The sequence below is a fragment of the Chanos chanos genome, chromosome 1, assembly GCF_902362185.1.
Source record: "Chanos chanos chromosome 1, fChaCha1.1, whole genome shotgun sequence".
Classification (NCBI taxonomy): Eukaryota; Metazoa; Chordata; class Actinopteri; order Gonorynchiformes; family Chanidae; genus Chanos; species Chanos chanos.
Genome location: NC_044495.1, coordinates 57,012,970 through 57,034,011, shown reverse-complemented (window position 1 = coordinate 57,034,011; position 21,042 = coordinate 57,012,970). Strand labels below are relative to the sequence as shown.

Genomic DNA, 21,042 nt, shown 5'->3' with positions numbered 1-21,042 from the left:
TGCTTTCTATACAAGCGGCATGCTAACCAGGAGGCTTTGGAAGCATCGACGTGAGACATTTTGCCCTGTGGGCAAACTACATCTTAAACTTATGAATATGTATTGGTGTTCTCATTAGTCTTCTCCGGAAGTGTTCCAGAACTGTTTTAGACCGGTAGGTGAATTGTCCCTTATTCTTGTTTGTTCTCACGGGTTTTTGTCATGATGAAGGTTTATTGTGTACAACCAAGCATAATGATGTTTTGGGTTCTCAGCAATGGTTCATTACACACACAAACACACACACACTCTCTCACTCTCTCTCTTTCTCACCGATGAGTCCGGTGTAGGAGGCCAGGCAGGCCTGGTAGTCATCGTTGGGGCAGCCGCTGTCAGAGTGGGGGCTCATCTGACAGTTCATGTGGAAATCAGCCAGTCTTGACCTTGTCAAAAACACACACACACACACAAAAGAAAAATCATGACATGAGAAACTGCTCTGCACTAAATCAAATGGCACTTGAGTCAGCCCGTCCAGTCTAGGGGGACTAGGGCTTCAGGGAGGATAACAGGGTCAGTTTGTATGTCAAAGGTCTGAATGGTGTGTGTGTGTGCCTGTGTGGATGTGTGTGTGTGTGTGCCTGTGTGCGTGTGAGTCTATGAATGTGTGTGTGTGTGTGTGTGTGTACCTGTACAGCTATCCTTGTGAAGACCAGTTTGAGTTTTGGACCTTGGGAGTGAGGACATCTTGGGAAAGTGAGGGCATTTTGGCTGGTCCTCACTTCTTGAAGGGGTTGTTTGAGGGTTAAGACTTGGTTTTAGGTTCAGGTTCAGGTTAGAATTAAGTTTAGGTTAGGGTAAGGGTTGGGGCTAGGCATTTAACTGTGATGGTTAAAGTTAGGATAAGGAGCTAGGGAATGCATCATGTCAATGAGTGTCCTCACAAAGATAGAAATACAGGTGTGTGTGTGTGTGTGTGTGTGTGTGTGCGTGTGATCCTATGAGTGTGTGTGTGTGTGTGTGTGTGTAATACGCGTCTGTATATTTAATCCTGAATCGACTGGTCTCTGACCCAGTGAGGACAGAGTTGACACTGCATGTTCAGAAGCATCTGTCCTTCCACATCAGTGCGTTCCCTCAAGATGTGAATGAATCACCATTTCTCTCTCTCTCTCTCTCTCTCTCTCTCTGTCCCCTCTTGCCCATTCTCCCTCTGTCTCTTTCTCTCTCTCTCAGAACTTGTTCCAGGTCTTTCATTCTCTCTCTCTCTCTCTCTCTGTATCTAAGCATTACTTATTCATCATTGCTGGTTGTGAGCGCTGTGTGCCTGTGTTTGTGGTTCAAAGGGACGCTGGAGGTCAGACACAGGACAGGACAACCCCACAGCCGGCTCACTGCGCTAAAGTGGCTCTGAGCGCTTCCATCATCATCCCTCGTTCTCTCTCTCTCTCTGTCTCGCTATCTCTCTCTCTCTCTCTCCCTTTCTCCCTCGCCTTCTCTCCCTTGTGCTCTCTCTCTTTCTGGCAATGCATATGTCTACAGAAATTAGGGTCAGGACCTTCAAGAGGATCCAATTAAACTGAGTTAATTGTAAGTCTTATTCTTTCCAAAGATATAAAACTTCTGACTCGAAAGCGAGGCTCTTGCCTCTTTTTTTTTTTTTCCTTTCTTTTCTAAACGATTTTTCCATCATCACAACTACACATTTTATCCCTTCAAAAAATGTTTGTACTTTCAACGCTTCACAGCACAATGCTTTCAAATGCTTCATGAGAGAGAGGAAAAAACGAAATTCTAGTTCTTTCTATCACACTTCATACTTTGACTCAGGAAAAAAAAAAACCCAAAACAAACAAACTTGTTGAACTGAATCTAAAGGGTACTTGATATCAGAAGAGAAAACATTAAGCATTAATTCAAACAGGACATTTTTTTTTTATCCTTGTCCTCTCAACATTGTTTGGCTTAATTATCTGATCATTTAAGAACGCAGCTTAATTTCTACACACACCAGCAGCGCATACACACTCCGTAACTCTCCGTCGGGTTATATCTCTACATACTTGCTTTTCCAATAGCATAGGCTGTTAAAAAACCCCACAGAACTGACCATACATTCACAGCCCTAATTCTTGATATCCTGGACAGACAGAGCGAAAACAGATAGAGTTTGAAGGAAATGAGAAGTGCTTGTGCTTTCTGAGGGCTTGTGGAGGGTAGCTGAAGACCAGAGAAATTGAACTGGACTCTTATCTCCTCAGAATTTGCCGCACTGCCAGCCTAATGAAGCAGAGAAAATGTGATTTCTTATTTGCATTCAGGTTCTTGCACAGGCTTTACTTTCAGTGCCCAAACAAATCTTTTCTTTTTTTCTTTGTTCTTTCCTCCCCAGCGCTAGTTTTCCCTCATTGTGCATTTGTTTTGTAATGAATTTTTGTTCCTTTTTTTTTTTCCCCCCTTTCCGTTTTTTTTTTTTTTTTTCCTTCTGGACTTTCCCCTGTTCGCACTCTACGGCGTTGGGAGAAGTTCATGACCTGCACACTTAATTAAATGATTAAATGATTTTTTCCACTTTTATGTACTCTATCCTCGGAGTATCTGTGCCCTTCCTCCCAGGGAGACCCGAGATTATTGAGAGGGTCAAACCCTGTACTTCTCATGCTCCAAATATTCTAGAAACAAGTTAAAAAAAAAACAAAACAAAAAAACAAAATCACCCTCAAAAATCACAAGTATCAGTAAGTGGTGATGGCAGTACAGACACAGAGAGTCTGTGCTGCAAAGAGATAAGCAGAGAGACAGAGAGAGAGAGAGAGACAGACAGATAGATAGATAGACACACAGACAAACAGACAGACAGAGAGATCGATGTTCTGACAATGGTTTGGTTTAGTGTGGTGTGTTATGGTTTGATTTGGTTTGGGTTGGTTTGGTTTGGTTTGGTTTAGTGTGGTGTGTTATGGTTTGATTTGGTTTGGGTTGGTTTGGTTTGGTTTAGTGTGGTGTGTTATGGTTTGATTTGGTTTGGGTTGGTTTGGTTTGGTTTAGTGTGGTGTGTTACGGTTTGATTTGGTTTGGTTTAGTGTGGTGTGTTATGGTTTGATTTGGTTTGGGTTGGTTTGGTTTAGTGTGGTGTGTTATGGTTTGATTTGGTTTGGGTTGGTTTGGTTTGGTTTAGTGTGGTGTGTTACGGTTTGATTTGGTTTGGTTCAGTGTGGTGTGTTATGGTTTGATTTGGTTTGGGTTGGTTTGGTTTGGTTTAGTGTGGTGTGTTATGGTTTGATTTGGTTTGGGTTGGTTTGGTTTGGTTTAGTGTGGTGTGTTATGGTTTGATTTGGTTTGGGTTGGTTTGGTTTGGTATGGTATGGTATGGTTTGGCATGCTTCAATCTCGTTCATTCTGTTTGTTGATTTTGACCATGCATTCTACCGCATGAAAGCGATAAAGGTTGACTAGAAAACTAGTTAAAAGTAGGCAGGCGTTCCTGCATCCGCAAAATCCGCGAAGAACACACCTGTGACTCATTTGTAAGGTGTTGTCAAGGCAACCACAAACACATCCAGTCAAGTTACCTAATAATTCACTTGACCAGTAGTTCATTTGTGCTGTTTTGTGATGACCAAACCACTCGCCAATTAAAAAAAAAAAAAAAAAAAAAAGAGACTTCCAATGGGAAATTGCTCAGATTCCGTCTTATAAAAGTAACCTTCAATTCTTTGGTCTAAACTGTGTGTCAGGCTAATTGGATCATAGCTCACCCCCCGCCCCCCCCCCCCCCCCCCCAACGCCCCCTCCACTTCCTTCCCTCCCAGCCACATGAATCAAACACCTATTAATTGGGTGACAGAGCTGACTCATAGATCTTTGTCATATGTGACTTCTCATACCTGCTTCAATGAACATTATTATGTCTCCTTTAGAAGAACGAAAGAAAGAGAGAAAGAAAGAGAGAGAGAAGGCGAGAGGGTGAGAGTGAAAGAGAGAGAGAGAGAGAGAGAGAGAGAGAGAGCCAAAGAAGAAAAAGAGCTCAAATGCATTTAGGTTTTTCAGATGAGGACAGTATAACTGCTGTAATTTACTGTTCACTTGAAGTTCAGAAAAGGTTGTTGGGGAGTGTTTTGGCAAAAACCGCTCTGGCATCACGATAAGACACATTACCCCTCTCTGTATGGGGCCTCTATTATACCTGTTCCCTCCCCCTGGCTGTTCAAATTACAACCTGTCTCTCTCATAGGGGCACTTATAGCCATTATAGACTCTCTTTTCTAAAAGGCCACCAGAATGTTCTCTTTCATTTTGAAAATCAATCCTGACACGTAAAACACCGTCATTTGGTCACTGTGTGTGTGTGTGTGTGTGTGTGTGCGTGCTGCAAAGTGGCTATCCAATTCTCTTCAGCTATAATAGGAAATTAATGGCTTTCTGTCAGACAACTTTAATACTTTCAGATGATCACCTTAAATGCAGTTTTTCTTCTCTCAGACTGAAGGTTGAGAGAAAACGAAGTCGTCAAAATGCGTTAGTTAACGCAAAGTAAAAGCTATTGTTCTGCCATCCACTAAAAGCTACAGTTTTGATTTGCTGCCTCTTTTAATCAGGGTCCAAAAGACCAGGAATCTTCCGTAATAATCTGCATTACTGTTAAACTGTATTATTAATCAGTAAACGTATTATACTGGCATGATAGGCGTGATCTCTGTGAAATGCGTAGTTTTCACTGTTATTCGTAAAAGTTCGACGTTTTTGGCTAAAATTGATTGACATTTTTTTTCCAAATTGTCTACTTCACTGTATTTTTCTGTGTATGGTGTGGGTCTTATTGAGTCATCAAAAACTGAACAGACGGTAGTTGTTCTCCGAAGACAAGACTTATACACTAAGACGTAATCATAAAAGTCAAATTGGGTAGCAACACTGGCCATTTTCAATTCTGTCTTTGTCTGGAGCTCGTTAGGGCTTTTTGTTTGTCAAGGTCATTTGACAGTTTAAAAGCCCTGTCTGCCTTTTGTCCTTTGACGTAGCATCAAGAGAACCCTTTCATTTTTCAAATACAAGTCTATTTCACCCATTGTTAACCTAGACCCGTGTCTCAGAGAGCATGCTCTTGCACCCCCCCCCCCCCCCCCCCCCCCCCCCCCCCCCAGACACCCCACTGGCAGTGCGAAGTAAAGTTCGCGCTGAAACTTTTTACTTTTAGAAGATGGATTTGAAGAATTTTTCTCTGAATGTAACTTATTGTTTCTTCTCTCCATCCTGTCGGTTTAGTCGTTCGATTAGATGAATATTCAAGTGGACAGCTCCAACATTTCTTTAAATATCTGTACATTTGTGATGATATCTGACTGCAGCATTCGTAATGCTTACTGAAGAAGTAATGTTAACCCATCTGTTTGCTGAAAATGTAAAACACTTTATTTTAAGGGAACTGTCATCCCTTTTGAGGTATATGATGACATAGCACTTCACTAATCTCTGCAGAAAGTTAGGCCTATCTTGACTGTCACTTCAGCATTTGTCTGTAACTCATACAATTCTTTTTTCTTTGTGAATTGCTTGGATTTTGAGGGGGTTTTTTGTATTTCTTCACTGAGATTTGCTTCATGGCTTTCATGTCTGTAGATGTGTTAACAGTGCATTCCTAAACACATTTTTGGTTTTTTTTTTTGGTCGTATGGTTATTTTTGGTCAAAAATAAAGCCCTGTAATTTGTCGGCACAGGTTTTTCTGAGTGATTCATACTCCCGCTGAAAATGTTTTCCTTCATTCTAAAACATTTACTGAAAATCAAAATCAACACTGTAACCAACAAATAATATTGTTAAATATTGATCCACAGAAATAACATACCAGAAGAAAATCACCTAGACAGTTTAACAACATGTAGGCAAATGGGGTTATATATATATATATATATATATATCAACAAGGGTGAACTTCACTAGCCTGGTTTAAAAGCTAATAGGCCTTTCAGGTTGCAAACTGTCAATTCTGTTATTATTTGCAGGCCTCCTTCTGCCATACTGGGTTGCGTTATAGTGTTGTGTTGCACTATGTTAGTATGTTATTTGAAGAGATAACTGCTTTCATTTTCATATCGTATTCATTTCCTCTCTTTTTTCTGTCACAAACAATCTGTTCAGTGTTATACAAAGCTGTTTTTTTCCCTCTTATATCTTGTTCTTTTCCTGACAGTTGCAGATGTAGCTGGTTATATCAGTGAATCACACTGGGTGGTTTAATTACCTCAACTGTTGTCACTGTATCTGTCTCTCTTAAACACACACACACACACACACACAAACACACAAAACCACACGCACTGACATTTTGAAAGACAAGATCCTCTGTTACTGAGTGGAGAAAAGAGACGTTAAGTCAACCGGGAGAACAGCTGATTCTCTCGCTGAACCTACAAATGAATTCCCATGGCGTCTCCCCAAACCACGAATAAACTAACCGCTGATGTCGTGGAGCGGCATTTATTTGGGGTTGTTCTGTTCCGTAATTACGTCATACCCCCCCCCCCCAACCCCCGGGAGCCCAGGGGCTGTCACATCCGCACAGCTGCGACAAGAGCTTTGACCCTTGTGCCCAACGAGGCTGGATCGATTTGCTCCGAACCGGTTTGCTCTGACCGCTCAGGCATAGAGTGGAACCGGTTTGTTTGTCGTGCCGGGTTTGCATGTTTGGCACCGGTGCCCTGATGTTCTTTTCGATTGGCTGTCCTCCAGTTCCCCTCAGGACTTTCAACGGTACGCATTTTTTTTTTTCTCTCTTCTTTCCTTTAAACATCCTTGATTTAAACCCTCTACACACTGTCCCAACAAAGAGGGTACACAGGTCTTAGTAAATCAAAGCCTCAGGGCAGTTAGAGCTTTAGAACTTGCCAAGGAAAAAGCCAGCGAGAATCCACAGAGAGCTAAAGTAAAGAGACTGGAGGTGCAGCGCCACAAGACTGATGTCTGGTGTCTGATCTGCTGATAACTCTGGATTAGGACGGACGCCAGGATGAATTAGGATAAGAGTGTAGAAGAGCACAAAATTAAAGTTATTGATCTCTTAGATAGCAGTTTTAATAGGCCAAAGATCCTACTGGGTAATGTTTGGAACATGAAGATTTGAATAATGTGGGGAGGAAGCTAGTATTCTTTACTTGGCTGGCCACTAAAGAAGACATTACACTCTCATTCAGCTCCAAGGAACCGCTTGAACAGATTCTTGGTGCTCGATGCTGATGGTTTTTTTTGTTTTGTTTTTTTTTCCAAAGGAAAAGCCTGTCTAAGAGAGAAGATAGGAAGTTTAATATTGTCAGAGCTCAGTTTTGATGGATTCTGTTTTTCTGTTTGCTGCACAGACGGATTTTTGACGGAATTGCAATCTCATAGCACGTCAAGATCAAAGACAGATTCAAATGGATCCTGACAGAATCTTGCACCTTACAATCATAGCATCGACAGGGAGAGAGCTGCAGCTTCGGTTAGCTGCATTATGAGAATGTAGTCTGACATGACCGGGAATTGAGTTATGATCAACGCTGATATAATATTACTTGACTACATATATATTTATTACCTTGGCGTTCTAACTTAAATAGGGCAAACATGTGAAATCTCTTTAGATCCATTTGGGTTTTATGATCTTGGATAAAGCATTTTTGGATTTTTTTTTTTTTTAACTAAATGCTTATTGGTTACTCTGGTAAGACTCCATTATGTCAAGCTCTGCATACAAATAGCTGGCGATGTTCCATACTTACGCTACCGTTTTATCACTTTGTAATATTACGCATCAGAATATACTTAATGCAAACGCGTGTAGCGGACTTGTTTTTGATATGCGCATGAATGGCCATCTACCAGATTCATCATGAAATTTGTCCTTTAAAAAGTTGCCAAAGGGACCGCTTAAAACCATGAGATTTTGAGCAATTATACTGTTACATGATGAAATCAAAAACAAAGGATCAGGATTGACCAAACAACAGCAATGATAATTAAAAAACGTCTTTTCCTCGACATAAACAGGTCAGACGGTTTGCAAATCCTTCAAGGTTACGTGTTATCTGAATTTAAACTCTGCGTGTGTGCGCGCGCGCGTGCGCGTGTGTGTGTACATACCTGCAGGGACACTGAACCGTTGACCTCCGCTGAAAATTTCGCAGGAGGGGATAATGAGATTGAATTGGCATTGAGAACATCCCAGACAGAGAGAAAGGAGCTTGTGGGGCGACAGTCAGTGGGTCTGTTTAGTTCACAGCTTAAAATAGATCAGAACTAAAACAAGACCAGCACTGTCATTAGCCAACCAATCACCAATCACGCAGCACACACACACACACACAATCCAATTCCTTACTGCAGTAATCCTTCACGCAGAAGGAGAGATGATATCAGGCCATTGCTATTGCAGTTTAGTCTAACAGGAAGTGTAAGGAAGAGCACTACAGAAGATAGATAGCGACTGTTGCCTTATTACCAAGCTCTCTGAGTGGTCTCAAGTCCTGACGAGAGAGATGGTGAAGACTCCGTATTATCCGTCACCTTAACAAAGTCAAAGCACTGAAGCATATAGGTTATGATCATTAAGTGGCTCTCATATAAAAAACCATAACTGAAATTACTAGCTATTCCTCAGGAGGGATCCTGGAACGCATTGGTTTCAGCCCTGAGTACTACACACGATCGCACAACACACACACACACATACACACACACACTACGCACGCAACACAAATGCACGCATGCGCCGCGCGCACAAACACACACACACACACATTTATACACACACATACATACACACACACACTACGCACGCGACACAAATGCACGCACGTGCCGCGCGCACAAACACACACACACACACACACACACATTTATACACACACATACACACACACACACACATACACTCCGTCTCTGAACGACGCACACACACACACACACACACACACACACACACACACACACACACAGACACTCTCATTCTCTCTCTCTCTCTCTCTCTCTCACCTTCACACACACTCAGTGCTGGGCATATAGAGTTTGTGTGTGTAAATCTGATCATAATTCTGTAATCCCTGGGTGCCTATGTGAGACAATCAGCAGAAATGTGGAAATTGGTGCTGTCTCTCTGTCTCACCCCCCCCCACCCCCACCTTAGCTGCCATGCACACACACATTCACACTCATCAAAAAGAGTAAACATGTATTTTTCTTCACACAGCTATCACAGACAAAGCGCTGAGAAAAAAAAAGAGACAGCGCTTAATGAGGTAACGAGGAGGGTTCAGAAAATTTGACGCATTTCTGTGTTCTTTCAACAGAAAACACTGATTGCCTTTCATATTTCTGTAGCATATACCCCAAATGAAAATACTTTTCAGGATTTAAATGACGGGAGACAGATTGGCATATACAGGAAATAGACTGGGATGCATGAGCTGAACAACTCTTTGTTCCCTGTGTTTAATCTAACTCTCAGTGCTGGAGGATTTACAAAGTTCTGTCCATTAGTTTATCACAGACAAATCCACAGAGATGGGTGAACCACCTTCAGAATGAACTCTATGTTGACCTTGGTTCAACCCCATTGTGTACGTGTCTCTCTCTCTCACGTGTGTGCACGCGCGCACGCACACACACACACACACACACACACACACACACAGACACAGTGGTAGGCATCTTTCTCTCTCTCTCTCTCTCTCTCTCTGTTTTCTCTGAGTGTTTTTGCTCTGTTTATCTAATGCTGACAATGATGAAAGACTGTAGTCTTTCAATGCTTGACTGCTTGTCTTATTACAAGTATAGATTGCATGCATCCATGCCATTAATTGCATTATTTCAACATGTGAATATGGTACAATGAGAACTGTGTTCATCTAACTGGCTGAACCATCCTGGAGGACATACATGTCTGGGAGAAAGATGTAATATTTTTAATTAGCCTAAATTACAATACTGACTGCTATTGCCGTTCTCCTGTCTCCTGAGATCTCTTCGCAACAGCAAGTACAATAAAGATAAGAGACGTTTTACCGTCTACAAAATCCACAATAAGATGTTAAATGTCCGAGAAAGAACCAATAGCGAAGCTTAATGTGAAGCCTCATAGTAAGAGACTTTATGGTCAAACCAGATGCTTTTTACGGTTTGTTGTTGGGGTTTTTTTGGGGTTTTTTTCACTGCACATAAAAATGAGCCAATCACATGACTCATGTCGTAAGGAAGAAGGCGTTGATCAGATGGCCACCACTTAAATCAAATTGGAACACGGTTAAAAATTAAAAAAAAAAAAAGAATGAAAGGGGAAAAACAAAACAAAAAAAACCAACCCAAAAACGATCTGCTAATGCTCTGTTCCAGGGGCTAATTGGACTCGATCCTCGCAATTAAGCAAGCTACCTTCCCTCTGTTCCTAATGATGACCCTCCTCTGAGTGTCTGCAATTACTTTCCTGGCAAAATCTCAAAGCTCTAGAATAATACAGTTTGGAGAAGAAGAGCAGTTCAGACAGCAGAAACAGAGTTCAGTGTAGCATAGAACATCAGAGACAAATTATGTTTACTGTAAAATGAGTGATTATGTTAGGTATATATATATATATACACACACACACACACACACCCTACCTGCAGAGAGGGTCCAGGCGGCATGTCTTGCGTAGCTGCAGGCAGTTGGGCTTGCTCTTGTCCTGATACGAACAGGACGGCACGATGGTCTGACGTCTCCTCTCGGCGCACGCCTGGTCCCTGCAGGAGCAGAAGAGCAGGCCGTAGCTGTACTGGGTCTGCACGCGCTCGAAGAACAGCCTCAGAGCCTTGTGGCAGCGCTTGCGGTTGCAGCTCTCCTGCTGCTGCTGCGGCTGCTGCTGCTGGTTCGGAGGCCTGTTGCAGGTGGAGATGTAGGCGGAGCGCTGGCGCTTACAGGTGTCGTTAAGGTTACAGGCCTTAGTGGCGTCCAGGCAGGGGTTACAGGGGTGACTGGGGTCAGTGCAGTGGGGCTGTCCTTTTCCGGTGCCGGAGTTTATGCCTGAGACCGAGAGAGAGAGAGAGAGAGAGAGAGGAAGAGAAAGAGAGAGGGAGAGATGGATAGTGACTGTAAGAACAGCTGTAGTTTGACTTTTTGCCAACAAAAGTATTGTAAGTGAAGCCATTTCAAAATAAAGCAAAATGAAAACTTAGAAACAAGGAAGAAGGTTGTGGTTGAAATTGATTTAATCTCTACCTGGAGGGTGGAGAGAGGTGCTAGAACATTAAAAATCCCATACTTACTGAGTTATTCTTGCATAGTAATCTTTTCTGTGGAAAACAAAACAAAACAAAACCAAAAAAAGGGAACAAACATGGCAAAAATAGCAAAGGTGAATAAAAATACTTTCCTTCGTTTACCTCAGCTTAGCCTTTTGCCTGTGATGACCTTGCAGTGGCTGTGTTTCTGTGTAAAAACCGCTTACTCAAAATTTCTGTCTGACCTTTCAACACCACAAGCTCTCAGCAGAAGATTTATGGTGAAATGTGAGGGTGAGGCTTTGTGACTGCGAGAAGTTGACACTAGCTGTCAAGTTACGTACAATTATGCTAAAACGTCTCGAAAACTCCGCACCATAGCTGCGCCGAAGCAAGGGAAAACACGAGCGAACATCTGCCAACGTACGCTGGCGTGCCTCCGTTAGCGTTTGTTTACGGCTAATGCCTTTTGATGTTTTCTCAAAATCAGAAAAGATGCTGTGTATCAGTCACAAAGAAGAAAAGGGAACCTGCTGTGCTTTAGCCAAACGCTCAGTGTTCTTCAGCCTAACCAGCTGGAATGATTGAATTGTGTTAGCTTATTGAATTGTGTTAGCTTATTGAATTGTGTTAGCGTTCAACAGACACTGTCGAATAATTCAAACCAGTCACTCCTCCAGCATTTACCTTAAAGAGTCAGCCTTGCTTAACATGGCAGTCAGTTTTCCATTTCTTAACAGAGTTAAACAAAAAATAAGATAGAGAATGAGGGGAGAGCAAGACTGAGAGGGGGAGAGAGAGAGAGAGAGAGAGAGAGAGAGAGAGAGAAGGGGGGTTAAATAAAAAAGAGGGGGCAAAGTGAGACAGAGAAAATATTCAAGTTTAGTGTATGTCATAATGATTAGTTTAAAAGTTGAGGGGGCTTATTGAATTGGTTGGAAGTAGTTCTATGGCTTTTAATACATTTGAAGGTCAGCAATGATCTTTTAGCCTGATGGCATCACTAGCCTTGACTAAAGCTTCCATATTAAGGCAGTGAGAATGAGAAATATGGAGAGGGAAACTAATAAAAGCCTCTGGGTGTTGGTTTAGCTTCGAGAACAGATGGTTTATAAGGGATTTTGAAGGGGAAAAAACAACCCCCTGTGGGGACCAGACCGAAATTCGCTCAGCATGGCTTATCATTACTAATGAATAAACTAGTAATTATCTAAACGTCAAACCTGCTCCAATGGGTTGAACAGCATTGGCAATAATGAAACAAACAAACAAACAAAGATACGAAAAAACAATTCCCACCTAGACCTTCCAGTAGGAACCTACATATGCGTGTAAAACCTTTATTTGACAAAACTCTGCTGTTTCCAGACGTAATGACATTAACAATCTTACACATACATGAATAGAGTAATTCTAGCTTTCTAGTATAAAACCGCTTATGCTAACATATGGTAAATTATTTAAATTCAGTCACACAATCAGGGAGACAAGATACATATCACATTGTCAGTAAAAGTCATTTATACAAATCCTACTATACACCAGACAAATCCCATCACAAACCCCTGTCAGGAACTGCAAACACTCTGACACACACACACACACACACACATGCACCCACACATCCACATCCAGACATTCAAACTCTCTCTCTCTCACACACACACACACACACAGACACACACACACTTCCCCTTGCTCTCCACAGGGCTATCATCTCCCAGAACATCTGTGCAGCCCCCTCCATACACACACACCCTTCTCTCAGTCTCTCTCTCTCTCTCTTTCTCTCATATACACACACACCCTTCTCTCTCTCCCTGTCTACCTCTCTTTCTGTCTTTTTCTTAATTGCTTAACTGGTTTTCTTAGGGCCCTGCTGCTGTGCATACCCTCGCTGACCTTTGAAGCAGCGTGCCAGTAAACGTGGCCCACCTCTCTGTAAAAATGGCACCTCAGAGCCCCTTTCATTGATTCCCTCTCTCTCTCTCTCTCTCTCTCTCTCTCTCTTTCCTTCTTTCACTCTCTCTCTTTCCTTCTCTGTGTGTTCTTTGGACTGAAGGTTTAATTAGAATTTCTGTCTCTGCGGACTGCAACGTGGAAAACCCATTGATTATGCTGATCAATTTTCAAAACATAATCACAGTGAATGACAAATGGATTTGCGAGCATAACACAGTGGCTAAAGGGTTTTGAGTCAAGTTTCCGTTTTGCTTACATGGGAGCAATGTGTAGCGTTTGTATAGTAATCCTATTGGCCATTACTTACCAAGCAATGTCTATAAATGGTACAGTTTACCAGAGCTGAACCTAAACCTTTAAAAGCTCTTCTACTGAAAACGACGAAACCCAGCGATAGCGACTCATAACTGCTGTAACCAACGTCTGTCTTGAACAACAGATTCTGTGCGCCGTTTTTCTTTCACTAAATATAATGCAATCATTGTTTGTCTGCCTGTGTCTATCAGTGAAAACTCTTTCAGACGCTGTTTTCCGAAAGAAAGCCGGCAGGAGCCTGAAATGAGCTATGAAATTGCCTGGCGAGGATGTGCATAAAACACCCGGCTGTCGTCTGGAGGTCAAGACAAGGTATAGCGCAGACTTCGCACTCAGCATTTACACAAAGACAAACTCTGTAAATACTGAGCTTAAAGATTAAGCACGTACACGTATGCACTAGTCAGTTAAAAATATGAATAGTTTGTTTCACAATCACATTGCTCTGGGGGAATATTAGAATAATAATCATTTTCGGTGGTTCTCTAATCCTCTTATGTGTAATTTTAAGGCTGTCAAAGACATGAGCTGGCTAACAAAAGCAGCTTATTGATGTCGTATACAGTTTAAAGACCACACACAATGTAAGGATTCTTTAAAGTTTTGATTGAAGGGACACATTGTATCAAGTTTTCTGAATCTTACTTCAAAAGAAAAAAGAGAGAGAGAGAGAGAGAGAGAGAGAGAGAGAATGATGGATGTTTGGTTCTCTCTCTCCCTTGGCCATCTGTAGCTACTAATTTAGGTCACCACTGGTCCAGAGCGAAAAAAAAAAAGACAATAAAGGATAAAAAGTTTAAAAAAAAAAAAGAAGCATGAGCTAAAAGAGGTTTATCTGTCCGTGAGAGCTAGAGAGAACGACAGGGCATGGTGGAGATCTTTTTTTGGCTAAATAGAGGCCGGATTGGACCGTGTCTGAACTCTGCAATGCCTAAAACTAAAGCAGAGCTGTAAACAAATGAATGTAAAGTAACTGGTACGGGGTGGGGGGGGGGGGGGGGGGGGGGGCGCACAACGCCGTGTAAATGACCCCATCTTTACCAGGGTAAGAACATTAAAAGGCAAACTGGATGTCAGTGGACCGTCTGATAATGCTACAATCACTTCTTGTTTTTCCAGGGAGAAAATGAAATGTCTGCCTTCAGTAAAAAGGAACATTCTCTTTGGGTCAGAAGTTTAAATCGTTCAAACACGCGTACAATATAACCAAACAGCAGGGTAATAGTCTTACTCACTTGGATAGTGTCAAAACAAGCAAAAACAAGCACGGAGTAACAATCTATTAAATATTAAATCGTGATACTAAATAATGAATATTAAAACTGTTTTGCAGAACGTCAGCAATATCAGTGGCAAAAACAGTAGTGCTAACAGCAACATAAACAATAATTTATACAAGTTTAAATTTAGCATTGCCTGAGGGGTGTACCAGAGGCGATATCAATCTGTTGTGTAGCGGTCACTCAGTGTTAATACAAGCTGTTTGTGTCAACATGGTGTCATATGACATCATGCAGTGCGTCGTGGGAGACTCTGCGTCCGAGCCAACGATTAGATGAAAGGCTGTGAAATAAATTGATTCGGATGTTTTTAATCCTCCAATAAACCATGATTCCCAGGTAATAGCAAATTCTTAGACCCACACTGCAACCCCCCCCCCTCCACCCCCCCCCCTCCACCTGCAAAACTAACACAGAATTCAATTACTGTGTCGCTGATTCTTGGCTTAAGGACAGTGGAAAAAACGGCGGAAAAGAAATTAGTCTAAGTCTGATTTTTGGATTTGGATACTGAGTCAGATGCTGAAATTAAATCGCAGTATCATCTATAATAACTGTGTGTTTAATTCATAAGAGTCAAATAAGGGAACTCCGGGCTGAATCCAGCTTTCTGACAGTGATACTGTTGGCCGTGATTAGGAGAGTTGCCAAAGTTTAGATGTAATCAGCTCGGGGGGTGGGGGTGGGGAGGGGGGGGGTTGGGTTGTCTGCACTTGTTAGAGATTCTTTAGCCCACAGCCATCACACCTTTCTTTACATTCTATCACCAATTATCTCAAAGACACACGGTGAGAGAGAGAGAGAGAGAACAGACAGAGATAGAGAGAGAAAGAGAGAGAGGGTGAGAAGTTGAGAGGGCTGTGTAATTTTGAGTAAGTGATTAAATGGTGCCTTAATTTGTTGATGTGAAGAGAAAGTCTGCCGCTCCATGACAAAGAGTGGGTAAGGTCAATGATCTTTTCACATATGCTTGTAATTATAGAAAAAAAAATGCGTATCAGGAGAAATGACTTACAATGAACTTCGCTCTTCCAACGAGACCTTATACAACATTCACGATCCATCGAAGCTCCGTTTCTTTAAGAATTGTATGTGGATATAAAATGGCCTTGTTTGAATATTGCTGACCAGGCTAAGTTTCCCTGCTCATTAGAATGTTACCATGAAAACATGGATTCATTATAGTACAGAGTGGCAGCATGGAAATAATGGCCTCTGTATCTGTAAGTTGCAATTAGTTTAATGTAAGAGCAACACGCAGAAAACGACATCATTGTGGCAGGGTGGAATGGTGAAGGATGACAGAACCAGTCTAGATCTGAGCTTGTCTCTGCAGTACAACTTGTGTTACTTTTTCTTCCACTGGAGAGAGAGAAAGAGAGAGAGAGAGAGAGCGAGAGAGAGAAAGACAGAAAACATGAGGGGTGTGGGTTGAAGCCATTATTTTAACCGGTTCTTAGAAAATCCCAACAGTATCTTGGAGAGAATGTTGCAAGACCCTGAAAGCTCTCATAAAATTCACACTGTCATCTCTATGTCCTGTATTCTCTCTCCTTAGAGAAAAGAGAAGAAGAATTTACTGCAGCTCAGAGAGAAAACTCACATTGTTAAGTTGAAGCCCCAAAGTCTGCAAGATGCCCTAACTGAAGAGATAAGTTTAATGCCGCGTGTTTTCGGACAGCTGCGGTTACATGTCCACTTGGTAAATTCATCGGAGACATATATTTGAGAGCTGAGATTTGATTCGCCCCCTTTGCGTGCAGAATGTATTAAAACTGTCTTTACGCACACCGGAACTCTGGAAACTTCTCAAAACCTTGAAGCGTGAATATTAAAGCCTCCCTCTGTTCTTTATTTGTTCTGCAGGGGTTAAGAGAGCTTTATATCTTTGAGTAACGACGTTACCTCCTCATCTGTGGGCAACAGCTGACAAGTGTTAGCAATTACCTGAGCTTTGAAATTCATACATTATGATTCATAAACAACTAAATAGGCCAGGGAGGACAATAAAGGTTCTTTTTAATGGTTGACATTAACTTTTCTGCTTACGGTTCCATGAAGGGAAGGCTGAGAGGAAGCTGCTTGTGAATGTGCCTTTACACTCTCTCTCTCTCTCTCTCTCTCTTTCTCTCTTTGTTTTTCTTTTTCCACATATATGTAGACTTCCTACTTGGCATACTGTGACAGCAAGAGCTGATTCATGCCATTAGCATGGACTTTCATCTCAGTGAGTTTTATGAACTGATTGCACCGCGGGTAACTAAGAGAGCAGATTCTACGGAGACTGAGCCGTGGGTAAGGAATGTTTATGAGCGAGGCCATCGTTATTCTATTCTACTCTATCAGCCATTCAAAAGATGAGCTGTGTTATTTTACAGATGCAAGAGACCGCATACCAGCAGGTCTGCAGAGATTCCTTCATAAATCCGTTTCATATCCTTGTCTCCAGATGCCGTCGAACTCGAACAATGCAGAACTACTGCTATGATATAAGATTTCCTTCGCGACGTTTGACATTGACTGTAATTTGCTTTCTTTTTTGGTGTTCACTTTTTTTTTTTCTGGTTGTTTTATTTTATTTTTTTTTTTTATTCTTCTGTTTCTAGGTTACTACGTGATTCTCATGTGCTCATGTGCAGCTCTATCTCGATATTTTGTCCCTTTCCGTTCAGAGTACTTGTCGGGGAAAAAAAGACAAAAAAAAAAAGAAAAGACAGAGAGGGAAAAGAAAAAAAAAAGAAAATGAACAAAGCGGAGGAGTCAACCATTAATGGAGTCTTTATGGGCATCTGACATGACCCATGAAAGAAGGCTTATGTCATGTCGTAAAACTGTTGTCAAATTCTGAGTGGACACATTTATCACTGTCTGAACTATGAGCTATTGGTTTTCGTTCTTTCTGAAGGACAGCAGACACAAGCGTATAAAGCAAATACGAGAGGGACAAAAAAAAAAAAAAATCCACGAATTAAAAAGAAAGATTTCAGAGGTACGGGAACGTCTATAGAAAGCTTGTCGGCGATGATTTCGACTGTAAAAAATTCCTTTTGTCGCACGGAATTCTTTAAGAGTTATTTGGCATCCACTGAGACGTGCTGTGTTACAATATCTCGCAATGGGTGCTGCGCTTTTGTAATTTCATTTACCCTAATGAGTGTTAATTTTTACACTTGCACTGAAAGAGAGTCTATATAATCGATACAAACTGACACTTAGAAACTCATTTAAATGGTGGTGAATTTTCTGTGTACCGCTAAACCCTGTCAATATATGGAAGAGTGAATTTAAGAAATCTTTGTCTTGTATTTTCTTAATTTTCTGGTTATCACTTTCTCTCTTCATTCGTCACACAGTTCAGTTCAGCAAAATCAAAATCCCTCATCATGAAAGGCTTGTTTTCCTTGAACGACTTCAACTTTCAGATTAATCTTTTCAATCAGAGAGAAAGAGAGGGCGGCTCCCAAGGCCGATGGAAACTGAGAAAGAAAAAATAAAAGACGGTATTCATCATCAATATCTTCACAATGCTTCTTTTTTTCTTTCAGACTTCCTGTCTTGCATTCCCTTTAGACGTGCTTACAGTCATCTTGTAAAGTCTGAGTTGGACATTATGAAAGATGAATCCCTGTTTTGCGTTTCATGACGTTGAATTAAGCACATTTGGGAATGATTATTAGATGGTTCTGGGACCACAGTCCTGGATCTTGGCTCATAAGGCCTGCGCTACTTTCCGAATGAGCAGCTGCACCTGAGAGACCATCTTAGCGTGAGCTGGTCATTGGCTCTAACCTCAATATGTCAGCAATAAGGGAATGCCCTAATGGAGTGCTCTTGTTAGACTCCTGTGTTTCTCTGCTTAAAAAAAAAAAAAAAAAAAAAAATTAAACAAGGCAGTGCCAAAAACGTTATCTTTCTGCTTTAGTTAATAATTTTCTTTTCCCCCTCAAAGAAAGCTAAGAATTTAATGAACAGATGTATTAAACCTTGCTGAATTAAATAGAATCACATGAGGAAGCCAAAAGGATAATGTTTGATACGACCAAAGCAAGTTGTAAAATGACAACGAACGTAATTATGTTGCCAACTCGGATCACAGAACAAAACACCATGAAGCTTAAACATGTGTACATAACACACACACACACACACACGCACGCACGCACACACACACAAACACAGAAAAGAACTCTGCACTTGTGCCAGCCAAACTAAAACGCATGATGTGTGTATTTAGGCATTATTTCTAAGCTTTGCTTTTAATCTGAGGATTATAAAACAAGCTATGAATGGAGATCTGCGTTTAAGCTTCCTGAGATCGAAGTACGGCAGCTTTATCACAGTCGGTTTTGGGCAGATGCTACCACCTCGCCAAATCTGATTCCAATAAATAAATAAATAAACAAACAAACAAATCAATGGAGGGGCGCCTTATTTTATTACATTTCACTTCATAGCTTCACTGTTCGCTGAGAGGCAGGCAGTGTAGGATTATACAACCCGTCGGCGCGACTTGAGACGCACAGCAGGCCTTCAGACATAACCCCCCCCCCCCCCCCCCACCCCAAAAAAGAGAAAAAAAAATTAAACAGAGTTACGCAACTGATGAGCAGGAAGAGAAATCTGGCAGCCCTGCTGTGTTCAGCTTCTCTCCGGCACAACAGCACCTTTGTCATCCTCTGGCTATTCTGTCAACGCTGAATTAAAAAAAAAAAACGACTCTCTCTCTCTCCTATTTCCAGTCACTCTTTACCTCTGGAAATGGCTCTTGAGTTAATACTCATCTAAAGCTACCAGTTCTGTGATGGATTCTTATGCTGGATTTAAGCTTCAGGGCCAAACAAATGCTTCGGTTCCATTGGAGACCCCCCCCCCCCCCCCCCACACACACACACACACACACACCCACCGCCCGTTTGCGTCGGACTGATCAAGCTACCTCGACTTTAGATGAGCCTCGGAGGACAAAAACGCTCGCGTATTGAAAATTGTTAGTGTGTAGCCAGCTTATCAAAAAGACAAACAAAAGATCATTAAACAGCTCAGGACGGGGAAATACAATAGATTAAAGGCAGAGATAGAGTGACAGAGTGCTGTTTACCTGAGATGATGGAGGCCAGGCGGAACGCATCAGAATGACGAACAGGCGTCATTGGCTCGTACGGGGACGCCTCGTAGAAATCTTCACCTGCGGAGAAAATGATACTGTTAGGATGAATGATGAGAGAGAGAGAGAGAGACATATAGATACATATATTGTTACATATATGTCTGTGTGTGGGTGTGTGAGCTCAATAAGAAGTTGGTTATAAAGAACTGACATAAAGCTACGGTAACCTGCCGCATGAGAACCAAGCTGTAATCAAGATTGGGCAGAAGTTCTCAGGTTCTCTCTGCTTTCAGAGGTACAAGGTCCAGAATTCTTGGGAAAATAACCCAATGGATTGATGGTAAAAACATAGTAAGGACGAATGCAAGGTCCACTAGACTCAACCACGTAATACTAGTAAAATATTGCTGGCCATCTAGTACTTCCATTAGTCCCAAAGCAATTTTTGAAGTCTAAATTGCATACAGAAAAAAGTTTCTGAATTAGACTACTTATGAATTGAATTGAACAGACACCCTGCAAATGGTGAAAGTGAACAGACACCCTGCAAATGGTGAAATTGAACAGACACCCTGCAAATGGTGAAATTGAACAGACACCCTGCAAATGGTGAAATTGAACAGACACCCTGCAAATCGTGAAAAGTTCGAATGCCAAGAGAAAGATGGTACGGTATTAAGTGACCTGCTTTTTTTTTTTTTCCCTAGAACGCAAATGGATGATCTTGCAGAGGAGGAATATTGGTTAAATATTCTCATACATTTCTTTCAAAGTTTGGAGGCGATCTCTCATCTGCGGCCAGGCGGTTTCCTCCTCCTTGACTGAGAACATTTGGTCCTGGTGCTTAGCGCAATGCAATTTAGAAGTGGATAGAGTGCAAACCTGCAGTACAGATACTGTTTGGGGGGGGGGGGGGGGGTGTGCGTGTGCGTGCGTGTGTGTGTGTGGGGGGGGGTTGTGTTTGTCAAAAAATTACAAATTAGCACTCGACAGCCTGTAGCTTCCCCCCTCTGCAGCTCTCTCTCTCTCAGGACTCTTAATCCGGCCTTTAAAATTCACAGCCATTCTGTTCGATTCGCAACCCCCCCCCTCCCCCTTCCAATGCGTAATAGCTTTTGCATTTTGATCCTAACAGAGACAGCAGAGGCCAGATCTGGCTGCGGTGGGAAGGC

The 21,042-nt window shown here is 41.8% G+C and overlaps 1 protein-coding gene across 1 annotated transcript in view; it reads right to left on the bottom strand.

Moving 5' to 3' along the window:
• gfra2a (GDNF family receptor alpha 2a) overlaps positions 1 to 21,042 on the bottom strand; it is a 45,386-nt gene that overhangs the window by 7,516 nt on the left and 16,828 nt on the right. Inside the window, exons 3-5 of the mRNA XM_030765970.1 lie at positions 19,862 to 19,948; positions 10,610 to 11,009; positions 313 to 422 (exon numbers count right to left, since the gene is read on the bottom strand). Coding sequence (XP_030621830.1) covers positions 313 to 422; positions 10,610 to 11,009; positions 19,862 to 19,948 — 597 coding nt within the window. The remainder of the gene's footprint in view (positions 1 to 312; positions 423 to 10,609; positions 11,010 to 19,861; positions 19,949 to 21,042) is intronic.